This window comes from Polypterus senegalus, chromosome 17, assembly GCF_016835505.1.
Source record: "Polypterus senegalus isolate Bchr_013 chromosome 17, ASM1683550v1, whole genome shotgun sequence".
Classification (NCBI taxonomy): domain Eukaryota; kingdom Metazoa; phylum Chordata; class Cladistia; order Polypteriformes; family Polypteridae; genus Polypterus; species Polypterus senegalus.
Genome location: NC_053170.1, coordinates 97,616,640 through 97,634,713, shown reverse-complemented (window position 1 = coordinate 97,634,713; position 18,074 = coordinate 97,616,640). Strand labels below are relative to the sequence as shown.

At 41.9% G+C, this 18,074-nt stretch overlaps 1 protein-coding gene across 2 annotated transcripts; it reads left to right on the top strand.

Annotated features, from left to right (window-relative positions):
• The first annotated feature begins 355 nt into the window (after nucleotides 1-355).
• Nucleotides 356-14,275, top strand: LOC120517530 (fructosamine 3 kinase related protein). 2 transcript variants are annotated; one of them, XM_039739921.1, is made up of 6 exons: nucleotides 356-559; nucleotides 4,837-4,988; nucleotides 6,583-6,674; nucleotides 7,695-7,777; nucleotides 10,209-10,331; nucleotides 13,420-14,275. In XM_039739921.1, exons 1-6 carry the CDS (start codon nucleotides 419-421, stop codon nucleotides 13,756-13,758), a joined length of 930 nt encoding a protein of 309 aa, XP_039595855.1. In that variant the 5' UTR covers nucleotides 356-418; the 3' UTR covers nucleotides 13,759-14,275. The 2 variants fall into 2 exon arrangements, with proteins under 2 accessions (XP_039595855.1, XP_039595856.1); XM_039739922.1 differs by having other exon boundaries at nucleotides 397-482.
• The last annotated feature ends 3,799 nt before the right edge of the window (nucleotides 14,276-18,074 follow it).

Below are 18,074 nucleotides of genomic sequence, written 5' to 3'. Positions count from 1 at the left end.
CATTTCGGAACAGCAGGACATATCATTTGCGATGTTTTAATTTTTTTCCGGTCATTAACTCCTTCAAATGACTACACATGTTAGTGCTCCTCATTTAAGCTTTTTCCGCACATGCTGTAGGTAGGCTTAGGGTCGCAGAAAGTAAATCCTACCAGCATCGGATACAAGGCAGAGACCTAACGTGGACAGGCCGGCTCTCCATCGAGAACACACGCGTTCACGTACACACTAACACCACTAAAGTAAATACTGTACACGAGATACACTGTTTATGCAGTGTACAGTTTCGGCAGTCACATTGCGCATGTGCCAAACTCACGTCGATGACGTTGGACAAATCCTCATTGCGCGTGTGCTAAGCGCTCGCCTGCTAGTGCGCATGTGCAGGTTGCTCATCGGGAATGCGCATTAATGAGGGATGGAGAGCTTATTGAAGAAGGAGTTAAACACCTCAACCCTGAAGACGGCAGGGCACGCAGGGGGTGGGTGCATCAGCGAGGGACAAACTTACGAGACCGACCACGGGCGAGTGTTCGTGAAAATCAACCATAAGAATGAGGTTGGCGTTTTTGCTGTTTAGCGAATCGGCCTTCATGCTCTGCATAGTTGGCTCGAGTTTGCTGGGTTTCGTTTGTATGCTACAACGATGTAATTGATACAGAAATTAATTTCTTGATCAACCCCACCTCTCCCCTTTCCTTTGTTAGGACTACTGTGTCGAAAGAAAACCACCGGCTGTGTTATTTCAGGAGGGTGTGTTTTGTGTCATTGCGTCTTTTGGTTTTAACTTTAAACAACTCTGCGGACTAAAGCACCTTACGTCTGCGCGGCTCCGTCTCCTTAAGTTCCCGTTCTCATGTTCTCCTACTCACCTGTTCTTGTTTTCCTGTTGTCTCCTCCATCCCATAAACGTGCAGGTTCAATTCAGTGTTATTGTCAGAAGAGGGACGTTTCGTTTGTCAGCGGGGACCACGACTTAACATTAAAAATGCATCAAAAGGGACACGGCCGTCATAGATTTAGTACAAATAAACGTAATATGGCACGGTGGTCCTCTAGGACCGGAGTTGGCGACCCCCGAGGTAAACAGATAGCTGTGTTTGATCTATTGTCACCATAAGTGTTGATTGCCATATTAAATTTATTTGTACTGAATCTGTTTGATGGCTGTCTGCCTTTTGATGTGTTTTTAATATCACGTCACGGTCCCTGCTGACAAACGAGGTTTCCCTCCTCTGGTGGTTCTCCAGGCTGGAGTTGGCGACCCCTGGTCTATCTGATAAAACACAAAGGTCTGTGTGTCTAAAACCTCGGAGCAATCTGATTGGTCAGTTTGGCTTTGGTGACACAATGAAAGATGAAGTGCGAGTGTGAGACTCGGGAGAGAGATGCCTTCAAAGACAGCAAGTATAAAAATAAAAAGAAATGAAGGTAAAGAGAGTCTGAGACGCAGGCTTTACGAGAACGGGATCGCCGGTGAAGAGACATTCAGACACATGCGAATACGGAGGAAAGGAGCTGAAAGTCCATGTAGGGCAAGAGAGGGCAAATATTTTTAAAGTATTCCACTGTGTGTGTGGGGGGGCCCTCTGAGCAATCTGATTGGTCAGTTTGACCGTGGTGACTCAGTGGTAGGAATAAAGGCACAATACTTTAGGGGCACGAAGGTAAGGTCCTGATGGTGGCAAGTATATTTTTTATTTTTACAAACAGAGCATGTCAATGAGAACAAACCAAATAACTTAGAGTGATGTTGGGTTGCTAAGTAATAACGAGGGGCTACCGGAGTTACCCTCAAAGATGAGAAGTAGATAGATACTTTAATAATCCCAAGGGGAAATTCCCATACTCCAGCAGCAGCATACTGATAAAGAACAATATTAAATTAAAGAGTGATAACAATGCAGGGTAAAACAGACAATAACTTTGCATAACGTTAACGTTTATCCCCCGAGTCGCATAGTGTGGGGTCTCCTCAGTCTTTCAGTGGAGCAGGATGGTGACAGCAGTCTGTCACTGAAGCTGCTCCTCTGTCTGGAGATGATCCTGTTCAGTGGATTCTGCATGATTGACAGGAGTCTGCTCAGCGCCCGTCGCTCTGCCACGGATGTCAAACTGTCCAGCTCCATGCCAACAACAGAGCCTGCCTTCCTCACCAGTTTGTGCAAGCGTGAGGCGTCCTTCATCTTTATGCTGCCTCCCCAGCACACCACCGCGTAGACGAGGGCGCTCACCACAACCGTCTGATAGAACATCTGCAGCATCTTATTACAGCCTTCTAATGAAGTATAGTCGGCTCTGTTCTCTCTTGTACAGATCATCAGTATTGGCAGTCCAGTCCAGTTTATCATCCAGCTGCACTCCCAGGTATTTCTAGGTCTGCACCCTCTGCACAGTCACCTCTGATGATCACAGGGTCCATGAGGGGCCTGGTCCTCCTAAAATCCACCACCAGCTCCTTAGTGTAGGTGGTTTGAGTTGCACCATTTGTAAGAATCTGAGTGATGTTATGGCAACATGGGGGTAATGGGGACCTCTCTACCACTGGTGGTATTCAAAAAGCGGACAGGAAGTGAGGAAGGTGCCTCTGAGTCTGAGTAGAAGGCTTTGTGGGAGAGCAATCAAGAGAGGAAGCAGCAGGCAAGACGGGTGAAGATACCAAGGAAGGCTGAGGGTACAGTAGGGCAAGGCGTATCAAACGTTTTAAAAATGATTCTGTTTGGTAAATGGAGCAAATTATATATAAAAATGAACAAATGTAGCCGTGCCTAATGATTGATGCAAATGCCAACTGTTCAGTCTATGAGCTTGAAACATAATAAATAACGTTAATGTCAAATATTTATGTTTTGTGGCAGAAATAAACCACTGATGACTGTTTGCTGTGTTTTCTATCTTTAACTGAATTTTCTTTTCTGATTATATCCCTTTACGTCAGAATAGCCATGTTAATTAAACCGTTCCATAAATTTCATTGTATGAACCGTGCGCACAGTGGAATGAAGTTTTGTATTTTAATGCATTCTTGCTTATCGTGTACGCTGGTGACGAGGTGATGTGTTGTTACTTATTAGTCAGACATGCAAGTAAGGATTTCGTCTCGATGCATGCTCAGTAATCCAGGTAAGGAAATTCTAGAAAGTTGATTCTGTTCAGGTGGACACCCGCCGCCTAAACAAAACCCTTTGGTGATCCCTGATGTGTCAGGAGTATCTGAACAGCTGAGACACATTTTTTTTCTTTCTTTCTTTCCAAAACGCCAGGTCTCGGCTTTCAAACCCCAAAACACAATACGGCAAAAATTGGTTCACCCCAAGGATCAGGTGCCCCGGCACAGACAGAGTAATCTCGTTTTCACAGTTAAGTGCCAAGAGGATTGTCGGGGAAACCAAACAACCACCGGCGAAGCGGATGGCACAGCGCAGAAGAGCTACCTCGTCAGGTTAGGACTTTTCAGTCTGTTTACATCTACGGGACAGTGGTCACTCTCAGTGATGAAGACCGGGAGGAACGCTGGTTTGAGCGAGGAGTCAAGGAGGCCATTTACATGTAAAAGGAACGACCATCTCAGAACCGAGGAGGGGGCCCAAGGGTACATCTCTCACCATCTTACAATGCGGTGATTGCAGCCGTGCCCCCAACTCTCTGCCAATGGTACTCATGGCCACTGATCAATGGACAATTTGCATATCATTGATCACATGGCCCATTGTTAGTCAATGGTGCTACTGCGGTCATTAGGCCAAGGTACAGTTTCTAAGGTCGGCGAAACCTGCAGTCTCCTGAGACCGAGGAAGCCTCTTGGATGAGTGATGAAACGTATCGAAACTGTCCAGATGAACAGAATTAACTTTCTAGAAGTGCGGATTTCATTGCATGCTGTACGTGTCGCAATATCATGAGTGCTGTTACTGTCTGTTCACTTACCTATTATTGTGTATTTATTTGTAGTCTTGTCTCGCGCTTGTCCTTCGTGTTTGTTGCTCCACGGCTTACCACTGTGTGCTGCAGTATGGTGTATGGATAGCATGACTTGATTTATTAAAGATCTGTGAATAATAATCCTACAGTGAACTTTCATTTTTTTTTTTTTCCCCTCATAAATGATATGTCGAGTTGCCAACCAAAAAAAAAAACGTTCCTGTAGAGCAGGGGTTCTCAAACTCGGTCCTGGGGACCCCCTGTGGCTGTGGGTTTTTGTTCCAACCAGCCTCTGTTTTTGATTGGACTCCTGCGCTCATTAAGTGAACTGTTGTTTCCCAGATTTCCTGTTTTGGGAACAATGGAGAAATTAGAAAACTAAGTTTGTTTAAAAACATATATATATTATTTTCTTTTTAACAGTATTTTCATCTTGATTGTCATTCTACTTTTCTAGGTGTTCTAATCGTTTTATTAATCTGTCATTTACTACTTTGTGGGGCTGACGCAATTCACGACTGAGTGTTGTTTGCTTGGGTTTCTGCTCGGCTCTTTTTTAATTGTCATTAGGATTCAATGCAGGGAGCAAACTGCACAGAGAGGGTGAAATATAATAAAAAGAGAGTTAAGCCCTTAAATCGATAGAAAAAACTGAAATATTTCTAAATGTCTTCTAAATGTACAAGTCATGCTGCTGTGCTTTTCTGAATGTAGAATAAAAGGAAAATAAGACCAGCTAATTAAATGAGATGAGCGTCATCAGGTGGTGTTACTGATTAGGAATCTGGTTGGAACAAAAACCTGCAGCCACAGGGGGTCCCCAGGACCGAGTTTGAGAACCCCTGCTCTACAGTATGTGGTTTTTTTTTTGTTTCCCATCTTCCATTAATGTATATCTTATTTTTATTTTGAAAGGCACACAGAATGTTTGATGGTGAGCTGGCAAGTCTAGATGCCATCTTGAAAACCAGCACAGTCAAGGTGCCCAAACCCATTAAAGTGATTGACCTTTCTCCTGGAGGAGCAGCATTTGTCATGGAGCATTTGGACATGAGGAGTCTTAATAGGTATGAGAGTTTCGATAAATCGAGTATATCGAAATACAATGGCATCTCGTCTCTCTTTACCGCCATCACCGGGCTCATTCTTTGTTTCAGTGTAATAGGCTGGTTTCCTGTTAGTGGGAGCGCTTTTGCATAAATAAATAAAAATCAGAACTTGATGCTTTGATATTCGTCCGCACATTTCATGAGGCATCTGTCTTGTCGATGCTGAAACGTCATTGCACTTGAGTGTTAATCAGATGAATGCTGTGCAGTGTGGCGTCGCTCAGATTTCTGCCACTGAAGTACAGCAGCACATCATGTCCTCGTCACCGGAGCTTTGGCAGGTCGAGATTACTGTGATGTGTACTCGGTACAATGAACGTCTTTTTTCCCAATTTAATAGCTTACTCTTACTTTTTTTATCTGGTTTAGTACAATTCTATATACTGTATACCCTGCCATTCCTTCTGAAACTCTGAAGTGCCTTGAGCATGGGAAAGGTGCTATGTAAATCCATCCATCCATCCATCCATTATCCAACCTGCTATATCCTAATTACAGGGTCACTGCTGGAGGCAGTCCCAGCCAACACAGGGTGCAAGGCAGGAAACAAACCCTGGGCAGGGTGCCAGCCCACCGCAGGGCGCACGCACATACATACACACACACACAAGGGACAGTTCAGAATCGCCAATGCACCTAACCTGGACTGTGGGAGGAAACCCACGGGGAGAACATGTAAACTCCACACAGGGAGGACCTGGGAAGTGAACCCGGCTCTCCTAAGTGCAAGACAGCAGCGCTACCCACCGTGCTACTCTATCTATCTATCTATCTATCTATCTATCTATCTATCTATCTATCTATCTATCTATCTATCTATCTATCTATCTATCTATCTATCTATCTATCTATCTATCTATCTATCTATCTATCTATCTATCTATCTATCTATCTATCTATCTATCTATCTATCTATCTATCTAGTAATTATTATTATTAATTTCGTACCTGCCTGTCCTTTAGTAATGAATGAATGAAAGGTATACATAGTGTGTAACATATAGCACCCCTCAAGGCTGATGATTTCATTAGAGTAATACAAAAGTGAATGAGGAACCAAAAACGACATTCACTTGTCCACTGGCAAAATGGCTGCCAGTTTTCAACCAATCATCTGTCTACTCCATACAATAAGATTCTTACTTGCATTTGTTTCCCAGACTACTGACGCCAGTATATAAATGGCAAACCATGAGTACAGCTCTATATATTTGAAATACAGTCTGAGATGTTCGCTACAGAACTACACATCAGGTGAGCTCGAGCAGCCATCGAGTAGGCTAAAAGCTGGCAATGAATGCTAACAATCCTGAGTGGAGGGATTCCAAGTTTATGCTGAGGTTTTACGTACCTCGGAGATCTGAAGTGCTGCTAATCTTTGGGTGCCTTGCGGTTCCACTTCATAAGTAACCATCTGAGGTGCTTCATTAAGGGGAAAGAATTACATTTATGGTAATTGGGAATAAAATCTAAGTAGAACTGTGTCGATGCTTTTCTGATGCATGCAGAGCGGCCAGGCCCTTTCTCACGTGTTAATGTGTTTCTTTTCCAGACATTCAGCTAAGCTTGGGGAACAACTAGCTGACCTGCACCTTCACAACCTGAGGCTCAAGCAGAAGCTTCAGAAAGGAGAACAAACTGTCGGTAAAATAATCTGAAATATTGTCTGGTCTTACAGTTGTTGCTCCTTATTTACAGGCTGACGTTGTAATTTGGCGTCCACCATTTTGTGTTGTTTCATGCACATTGGGTTTTCTACCAGCTGTTGAAGTGTTACTCTGAGCAGGTCTTTACGCTCATACACTAAGTGTGTAGGCTTTGAAACGACAGAATGGAGTCATCTGTCCATCACTTTTAATAGACGGTTTTGTTCCACATTGTGCTCATGTTTTAGTGTTGCTGCCTCACTGATCCAGTATCCTGAGATTTCTTTCCATTCCTGATTGCTGTCTCTGTGGCAGTTTATCTGCGTTCGGTTTCTCTCGGTACTTCATTGTTTCTACGATGTTTCGCTGAACTTTCTACTTGTATGTGCTAATCGGTTTACGGAAATTTCAGCTCACGTTTTGCCTCCACTACATCTTGCCTCTGTGATATTTCTCCCCCCCACCCCAGTAACTTCTGATACCCACATGCAGACGTTTTGAGTGTTGGAAGTTTCTAGAAAAAGTAAAGTGAATAATCGTTCTTGGCGTTCAAAACTGACTTTCCTAATTTTAAATATTTTTGCAGCAAAATGCTAAAGTTAGCAATAAATGAAACGCTCTGTAAGGATATATAAATGTTTACTTCGATGAAACGAATCCAAACGATTTTACAAAATTTAATATCTCATGCTGTTGCGATTAAACGTACGTGAAATGCAATTTATGTACTAAATTAATATCTTTGCAATTTTAATGTTCACAAATTTCCGTTTATAAAATTATTAATTAGAACTCAAAGTTGTATGCGATGCCTCTAAAGTAATCAAAAATTACTGGGGGCGAAATGTGGGGGGCAACTTATCCGGATGCCGTGCTAGTCAACATGTGACATGTCGCCATGTGTAGTGACGATGACTATGCTTTTAAAAAAAAAAAAAAAAAATCATTCATGAATTAAATTATTTTACCTATTTTTCCATCTGTGTTTTCCCTTTTTTTTTTTTTTTTATATAAATAGGGCAAGGCCCGGGACAGTCCCAGTTGCAGCATACAGACGAGTTTGGGTTCCACACAGTTACGTGCTGTGGGTATATTCCCCAGGTGAGTTATAAACGATACTTTGAATGCACTTCAGTAGGCTGCTTTTTATTGATAACTACACACACTGTCTTTAAACTGAATTTGACGGGGAGATCTTTGTAAAACGTGAAACGTATTGTTGGTTGGCATAGCTCAGTAAGTGTGAATGCTGACAGGACATTTATGATGGGATCCACTGATAGCAGTAATGGGGCTGATGGTCCGATTCTAGGTGTTGCTCCATTGTAAGTAAGATTCTTGCAGGAAGCATTGTTATGAATCGAGGGTAAGAGAAAAGAAGACCATGAGCCCAAAGAAGCCTAACAATTTAGCTTTTAAAGGAATATTACACCCAGAAATGATATAGAGATATAGAGAGAGATATATATATATGTTCCTTAACTCGTGTAGTTTGTAGTGAAGGCTGAGAAAACATTTTAATCTCATGTTTTTGTGCAAAATGGAGAGATACATAAAGCCAATGGTGACGATGACAATGTGAAAAACGTCCATAAAGAAAGAAAATAAATACATTAAAAAAAAAAAAAAATCGCATTGCTTATGTCGCTAATCCACCTGCCAGTTATGCAGTCGTATGTGTAAAATGTGCAAAACATACATTTTTTTGCCAAAATATCCTTAAAAACCACTATACAAATAAAAGGTATTATTATTAAATAGACAGTTCTGGAAAAATCTACACACATCATAAACTGAAAATGCATTTCCGTAATACTGAGCTCTTGAATTGAAGTTCTGCCTCTTCCCCTCATTCATTGGTCAAGAGTACTTTCTTCAGTAAGGTAAATTTATTAAACTCGGTATTAAGTACAGTGGTACTCGGACAATTCAACAATAGTTTAACCAATCAAAGCAAATCCATTTAAGAGAAACCAAGAAATCCTAATATAAGAATAAACACTCCAAAACCCTAAAATGTAACAATATAGGGGGTCCTTGGGTTATGTTTCGAGTTTACAACGCTCACTCCCATAAAAACTTTAAAAAAAAAAATGGAGACATGAAAAAGAATAAAGGTAAGGATTTTTTTTACTCATTTTTTCTGTTACTACAGTACAGTATATTTATGTCCTTTTCTTTTTTCCCAGGCTTAGCTTTTGTGTTTTTATGTTCTAGATTATGATTTTGCAAATGTGTTAAGATAGGTAAGTGACTTAGGCTTAGAGTGTGTTTCGATTTACACCAAAATTCGGGTTACATCACTGTTGTAGAAACGGAACTGTGTCGTAACCCGAGGACCGCCTGTACTAACAAAATTAGAAACCTTAACAGAAGCAAATACAGAATGATCCATCCATCAATCTTTGCTTTTGGAGGGGTGTAGATGTATCTTGTCGCACATACACATACATACACATGGGCCAGTTTAGCATTGTCAGATATATACATCTTATATATAATCCAACATCTGTCTTTCTGTCCGATCGCTTTTTTTTTTTTTGTTTTTTTTTCCTACAATTTGCTTGAACATTCTGGTTGATTTTGCAACTCTCACAGTTGCAAACAATAATAGTTCGCTTGCAGGAGCGATACGTCCACGCTAATTGAAGACAGAGGGAAGCGGGACGTCAGGAGTGGGGAGCCGGGCAGGGCCCTCCTCACTCATGTGCCAGCCTCTGTTCGAGTTGGTCTGACCTCTGTGTTTTGGAGTGTTTCTTGCCTCTGCTTAGCTAGCGATTTATCTTTTTGTTTATTGATTTTTAAAGTTTGTCCTGTTTCATTACTACATGGATGAAGCCACGGGGGAAGGATATATTATATTATTATATATATAATACACACACACCCCCACTAGGAGCTTTGCCCCCTGCTCCTCTTGCCAACACCCACCTGCACAACACGCTGTTATGAAGAAGGAGGCTGAATGCACCGCAAGGAGATACGGCTGCTCCTCCAAAACGGTGATCTGCATCTCGTGCGGTGCTTCGAACATTTAAAAGCCTGTACAGCAGCTGTCCTTTTGTCTCGCTGCCTTGTTTCTCTTCTCCCCTAAGATATCCTCGAAACACTATTCGATCTCTCTTCGCTGTTCCGTTATTTCACTGAGTAATATTTACCATTTGTTTGAGCAAACGCGATCTTTACTATCATTTTTTTGAGACTTTTGAATTTTCCTATTCCATTATCTCTAACCTGCTCTCTGTGTGTATTGTGGTAACGTTTTTGAATTCTTTATGGCATTCTACTTTGTCATCTACTCTCTGTCTTTTATTTCTGGCCCCGGTTGTGCTTAAATCTCTTGGCACAAAGTCTTGTCTCGCGGAACGTGAAAGTGTCTTTCTGAGAAAGTCTCGCGTCTCTGACCAAGTCTCGTCCCAAGTGTGTTTTTTTTATATATAATAAAGAGATATAAAGATGTTTGTATTGTCTGGATGGTACGTGAACATACTTTACTTTACATGCTTTGTAAATCCGGCCTCTGATTTCCTAGGTGAATGACTGGCATAGTGACTGGGTCACGTTTTTCACTCAACATCGCATTCAGCATCAGCTTAACCTCATTGAGAAGGACTATGGGGACCAACAAGCAAGGGAGCTCTGGAGTGAACTGCAGGTATACTGTACGGTAACTTCTTTTAAAACAGGTTAACTAAACCGTATATGTCAGGCTGGTTCAACCCTGTGGAGCACTGCAGCAAAAATTCTTAGGTCATGCAAAGAAGTCATGTAACCCTAAAGTTTATTTTACGAGGGATATCCAGAAAAAAAGGTTACAACAGCTGTTAAAAATCGAAAAATGAATATATTTCAACCAAATTTACAGGGTATGTTCCAAAATATGTGTTTATTTCTCAACATAATCGCCGTCAACTTCGATGCACTTCTTCAGCCTGGGCACCAGCTTTTTTTATACCCTCGTCGTCCACCTCCGAAAGCCACTTCTCCACTGTCTCCTTCACCTCCTCATCGTTGGAAAAACGTTTCCCACCCAAGAATTCTTTCAGTTTGGTGAAAATCTGAGGGCGCAAGGTCCGGGGAATAGGGTGGGTGGGTAACAATATCCCATCCAAAGGACACAAGCAGGTCCTGAGTCACACAAGCTATATATATATATATATATATATATCTCTCTCTCTCTATATATATATATATATATATATCTCTATCTCTCTCTCACTCTCTCTCTCTCTCTCTCTCTCTCTCTCTCTCTCTCTCTCTCTCTCTCTCTCTCTCTCTCTCTCTCTATATATATATATATATATATCGATCTAGAGAGATATATATATAATCTCTATATAGAGATAGATATATATCTATATGTATATAGAGATAGATATATATATAGAGAGAGAGAGATATATACACACACGTGGACAATATTGTTGGTACCCTTCAGTCAATGAAAGAAAAACTCAAAATGGTCACAGAAATAACTTTAATCTGACAAAAGTAATAATAAATAAAAATTCTATGAAATTTAACTAATAAAAGTCAGACATTGCTTTTCAACCATGCTTCAACAGAATTATTTAAAAAAATAAACTCATGAAACAGGCCTGGACAAAAATGATGGTACCCCTAGAAAAGACTGAAAATAATGTGACCAAAGGGACATGTTAATCCAAGGTGTGTCCACAATCTTGTAATCAGTCAGTGGACCTATATATAGGGCTCCAGGTAGTCGCTGTGTTGTTTGGTGACATGGTGTGTACCACACTCAACATGGACCAGAGGAAGCGAAGGAAAGAGTTGTCTCAGGAGATTAGAAAGAAAATTATAGACAAGCATGTCAAAGGTAAAGGCTATAAGACCATCTCGAAGCAGCTTGATGTTCCTGTGACTACAGTTGCACATATTATTCAGAAATTTAAGATCCATGGGACTGTAGCCAACCTCCTGGACGTGGCAGGGAGGAAAATTGATGACAAATCAAAGAGACGGATGATACGAATGGTAACAAAAGAGCCCAGAAAAACTTCGATCCAAGGTGAACTTCAAGCTCAAGGAACATCAGTGTCAGATCGCACCATCTGTCGTTGTTTGAGCCAAAGTGGACTTCATGGGAGACGACCAAGGAGGACACCATTGTTGAAAACAAATCATAAAAAGCCAGACTGGAATTTGCCAAACTACATGTGGACAAGCCACAAAGATTCTGGGAGAATGTCCTATGGACAGATGAGACAAAAATTGAACTTTTTGCCAAGGCACATCAGCTCTATGTTCACAGACGGAAAAATGAAGCATATCAAGAAAAGAACACTGTCCCTTCTGTGAAACATGGAGGAGGCTCTGTTATGTTCTGGGGCTGCTTTGCTGCATCTGGCACAGGGTGTCTTGAATCTGTGCAGGGTACAATGAAATCTCAAGACTATCAAGGGATTCTAGAGAGAAATGTGCTGGCCAGTGTCAGAAAGCTTGGTCTCAGTCACAGGTCATGGGTCTTGCAACAGGACAATGACCCAAAACACACAGCTAAAACACCCAAGAATGGCTAAGAGGAAAACATTGGACTATTCTAAAGTGGCCTTCTATGAGCCCTGACCTCAATCCTATTGAGCATCTTTGGAAAGAGCTGAAACATGCCGTCTGGAAAAGGCACCCTTCAAACCTGAGACAACTGGAGCAGTCTGCTCATGAGGAGTGGGCCAAAATACCTGCTGAGAAGTGCAGAAGTCTCATTGACAGTTACAGGAATCGTTTGATTGCAGTGATTGCCTCAAAAGGTTGTGCAACAAAATATTAAGTTAGGGGTACCATCATTTTGTCCAGGCCTGTTTCATGAGTTTATTTTTTAAATAATTCTGTTGAAGCATGGTTGAAAATCAATGTCTGACTTTCATTGGTTAAATTTCATAGAATTTTATTTATTATTACTTTTGTCAGATTAAAGTTATTTCTGTGACCATTTTGAGTTTTTCTTTCATTGACTGAAGGGTACCAACAATTTTGTCCACGTGTGAGAATATATATATCTCTCTCTCTCTCATATATATATATATATATATATATATATAGAGAGAGAAATATATAAGATAAGATCTATAATATAGAGAGAGGATTTGTAACAAAAGCCCGCAGAAACTGGTTAATATTTCTACCAATGCAGTAACCGTAAAAGGCCATTAGAGAGCACTGCTGCGCAATGTGAATGAGTGCTGATTTGAAAATGAACTCAATCTGTGAAACTGCAGGGACTCTCCAGTAGAGGGCGATGTTATTTAATGTTGGAGGAAACAGGACAAACCAGAAGAGATATATATATATATATATATATATATATATCTATATATATATATATATCTATATATATATATCTCATCATCATCATCTCTGGAATTTCCTTTGATTGAGGCCTACTGTTTTTCCTAGAAACACTTGCTGTCGCAGTCATTTTGAGAGTCAATATATGGGAATCAGTGAACTTTGGTCATCAGTTTGAGTAAGCAACTAAGAGGACAATCGATACAGGTGGTGAATTAACTTTGACTTAAGTGTATTAAGTAGAAATGTAGACCTGGTGTGAGATCTTTACTCCTTTCCCCTTTGCTTTAGTCTAAAGATCTAAAGCCGTTCATTATGACAAATTATACAAGAAGTGGTGATATCAGGAAGGGGGCAAATACTTTTTCACAACACTGTAGATTGTTTCTTTTTCTTAAAAGTGCTTTCTGAATTCTTATCTATCTTCTGTTCTACAGCTCAGAATCCCTGAATTGTTCCAAGATGTGGAAATCGTTCCAGCCTTGCTACACGGTGACCTGTGGGGAGGCAATGTTGCTGAAAATGAAGCCGGTCCTATCATTTTTGACCCAGCTTCCTTCTATGGTCACTCCGAGTTTGAACTGGCTATTGCTGGGATGTTTGGCGGCTTTAGCGGTTCTTTTTACTCTGCCTACCACAAGGCGATTCCCAAGGCTCCTGGGTTTGATAAACGCCTGAAATTTTATCAGCTCTTTCATTATCTGAACCACTGGAATCACTTTGGCACCGGGTACAGAGGCTCTTCTCTCGGTGTCATGAGGAGCTTGCTAAAGTAAAGCAGTAGGTAGCTCACAAAGATTGGCGTAAGTATGCTTAACTAATACTGCTTCACTTCATTGCATTACGATAATACGCCGTAGGAGCCTGGCGTGAATTGCATAAGCAGAGAATCCTAACCTGTGGAAATTTCAGAGGAATCCTTTTTGGTGACATCTGATGATTCCACAGCATCTTGTATGGTAAAAATGCTTGACTTGGAAACCTGTTATGGTGTTTGTTCTGCACAGAACCATCGGGCATTTGCTCTGCTGTCTGATATTCCAGTCCCATGTGTTCCTCTGGAATTTACACCCATAATTTATGTATTTCATTGTTAATACTAAAGTACTTCCCTTCTGATGTGCATTTGGGATTTTAGCAGGGTAGACCTCTGGGAAGGAAAATGAAATATGTTGTGCTTGCATTTGCAAGAAGATTTGAACGTAGTAATGAAACATTTTGTGAAATGAAATTGAAAACGCACAGTATCTGTGAAAAAGAACTGAAAACAAAATAAAGAGCTAATTAAAGAAATGATGCTGTCTGCGTTTATTGAGACTATAGAGTGGTGACACGCCATCACCTGCAGACATTTTCCATTCAACGTGTGACTGATTCTGTAATGCGATATCTGAATCTGTTAAAGGATGTGAAAGCAGAGCAGCGGTTCTTAAAATGGCCACGCATTATGACAAACGTCTGTGAAGGCAAAGTGTTGGGTCATTCTTGGCTTTATTTGGATTCCTTCTAATCGCATGCACTCTCCTCAGCTTTTCCTTGGATGGTGGGATGTCCTTTGACTGAACGCTGGGGTGGGCAGTGTTGGTCCTGGAGGGCCGCAGTGGCTGCAGGTTGTTGTTTCTTAGTGAGATGTCAATTATTGTTGATGAAGCCCTTATTGCTCAAGTGACATTTTGATGCTTCATTTTAGTGGTCTCGCTTGTTCAGGTTCCCCACCCTTAATTGCTCATTTTAATCTTAAACAGATGAATTCTGTGTTTTGATGGCACCTTATTAGCAATAAAATGTAAATGACGACAAAGCAGCCAGCAGTTCTCCATCTCGCTTGTTCCAGTTTACAGCTGTGTGTGTTCATTATGCGCTGTTTGATTTAATAAAACACTTAGAGTACAATCCCTCTTAACTGACCTCACATTAACTGGCCTGTTAAAATAAAATTAGTAATAATATAAAGAATTATTATTATGTATGCACTTCCTTCTTTCCTGGAAGGTGAGAGGTATTTTAAAACCAGCAAACAACAAAAACGGTGTTCAAATTAAATAAAGTTAAGTGTATGAAAAGTCTTCTTTAAATAAATAATCCCTTAAAACGAATGAATTAGTGGAGGTTAAAATCCATTAGTAAAAAAACAAGTCCTTTAAAAACAATGCAGACAAGGTTAAAACAATGGCTTCACATCCAAATTATGGTGCCTCCTTCTTTCTATCGGGCAGCTCCCCTGCTTCTCCCATCGGGCTTCACAACAGGGGAGTCTCCCTACCTGCAGGTGCAGCTGCCTTCCATACTGGTCCACTAGCCCTCCGATCCCTGGCTACGTCGGGCTCCATCCGGACCGAGACTTGGGTTGTTTCCCTAGTGTCCAGGGCGCTCACGCTGGAGCTAAACCAGCCCAAAGCCTCCACGACTGCCGCTGCAGTTCGATGGCCAGTCATCTTCAATACCGGTCACTCCAGCTCCGTGATCGCTCGGCTGGAGTGACCGCTTTCTTCAGCCCCACCGAGTGTCCGCCAAACGCTCCTCTGCAGGGGCTCACCTCCCAGCTGCCTGCCTTTGCTCCATCGAATCTACTCTCGCTTGCTCGCTCTCCTGCACCGGCTTTCCTCTACCTGCTTCCTTCTCCATTAACCTCCCGTTCTTTCCTGTTCTCCCCCTAGCTGCCTCAAGCTTCTATTTATCACGGGGACGTGGATCAGATGTGGCAATTAGCAGTTCCCGGGAATAATTACGGATGCGGACGACCACTCATCTGTGCACTTAAGCTAGGATCGCCCGCATCACGAATTCCCCAGGAACTGATTGGCCACACATACTTGTTAAGCCGCGATTTATTTATTTAAAAACTGGCCTTTTTGACTTGAGCTGTGGATACGGTTTCTTCAGGAACTTCGAAGAGGTACAGTACATACCTTAGAAATATCTTTCTACATGAAAATAGATACTTTATTAATCCCAAGGGGAAGTTCCCATACTCCAGCAGCGGCATACTGATGAAGAACAATATTAAATTAAAGAGTGATAACAATGCAGGTATAACAGACAATAAGTTTGCATAACGTTAACGTTTACCCCCCTGAGTCGCATAGTGTGGGGTCTCCTCAGTCTGTCAGTGGAGCAGGATGGTGACAGCAGTCTGTCACTGAAGCTGCTCCTCTGTCTGGAGATGATCCTGTTCAGTGGATGCAGTGGATTCTCCATGATTGACAGGAGTCTGCTCAGCGCCCGTCGCTCTGCCACAGATGTCAAACTGTCCATCTCTGTGCCTACAATAGAGCCTGCCTTCCTCACCAGTTTGTCCAGGTGTGAGGCGTCCTTCATCTTTATGCTGCCTCCCCAGCACACCACCGCGTAGAAGAGGGAGCTCGCCACATTTGTCTGATAGAACATCTGCGGCATCTTATTGCAGATGTTGAAGGACGCCAGCCTTCTAAGGAAGTATAGGTATGTGTCGGATTAACCAGCCAAAATGGCAACCAGCCATAGGTCCAGTCCCGAGGTGGCCAGTTAAGAGGGATTATACTGTAATAGAAAAATCTTCCCGACTGAAAATTCTAAGTTTTTAGGCTTCAAATGATTTGCATGATTTCTTTGTAAAGGAAAAAATCTAGGATATGAGAACCTTACATTGTGGAGACTAACAAGCCATAAAAATTAAATAAGGTCTGAGATTGGCAAGGATTGGTTTCTAATTAAGCAACTGGGTTGGAATGAAAACCTGCAGCCACTTTGGCTCTCCTGGACCGACATTGCCCACCCCTGACTTAACCAGTCAGGCTTATTTTGACAAATAAAGAAATGCAGTCTATAGAAAGTACCAAGAATTTATAGAAGCAAAATCCGGCAACTTTGTTAGGTCCACCTGCTTGATCATATAAATAGCCTGTCCCTGCAAACCTTCGTATATACAGTACAGCATGTGAACTCGTGTCAAAAGGATTAGTTGCTGCATTTAATTGGGCAATACACATGATCCTAATGGACATTGGCCATGGTGGTTTCTAGCGTCGCAAACAGTTGCCTTCTTGAGATTTTCACACACACACTGCAATCTCTAGAGTGTAGAGAAGATGGTGAAGTAAACGGTTTGTGAATGTAAGTCAGAGGAGGCCGAACACACTTGTCCACGCTAATGGACTAGTACTTGAGTTGTAGATTTAATTCTAAACTACATGGGTTGAAATCTAAGTAATAAACGTAGACCTCATGTTTATTTTAATCTGATGCATGGGTTGCCCAATTGGTCTGGTCTAACACAGAGAGTGCTGCCTGTTTTTGACGTTTCCTCTCAGTGCTGCTCATCAAACTGGCCAGTCTTACTGTCAAAGTGGACTGGGCTAGCGTGCTGTTCACTAGGAAAATGCAGTGGTGGCCGCTACCATGTTGGCCTGGTTTAGTGACTCAAGCCTAGTCCTGGTCAAGAGTGCACGCCACCTCAGACTGGGGTGACGGTTGACCTGAAGCATACCGTCAAAGACAAGGCGCTCCTGAGCAGGTTTTCTTCTATGTATTTGGCTGCATTCATCCTTCCCTGTCTCCCTACCCATGCACCCCTGTTCCATGATGCTGCCACCGCCATGCTTCATTGTAGGAATGGTATTATGAAGGTGGTGGCAGTGCTTGGAGTTCTGCTTAAAGAGTTCTATTTTTGTCTCTTTTTCCTCGTGTTGTCGGAGTCCGCTAACTGCCATTTGGCAAACTCTAAAGTGGGCAGTCGTATACACTTGACTGATGGAGCGCTGCTGAGAAGGTCATCCTTCCAACAGGTTCTCCCATCTTAGCAGAGGACTTCAGAAGCTCAATTAGAAAGACTAATGTGTCCTTAGTCACCTCCCTGACCAAAGCCCTTTTTGCCCAGTTACTAAGTTTGGCAAAGATAGCCAAGTCTAGGAAAAGTGAAGTTGGTGGTCTCAGCCTTCTTCCAGTTCATATTTATTGAGGCTACTGTGCTTCCTGGAACACTCTAAGCTTTAGGAATGGTTTTATGCCCTTTCCCTGACCTGTGCATCACCACAATATTATCACAGAGGTCTATTGAGAGTTCCTTGGACTTCATGGCTTGGTTTTTGTCCTGACATGCACTGCGAATTGTGGA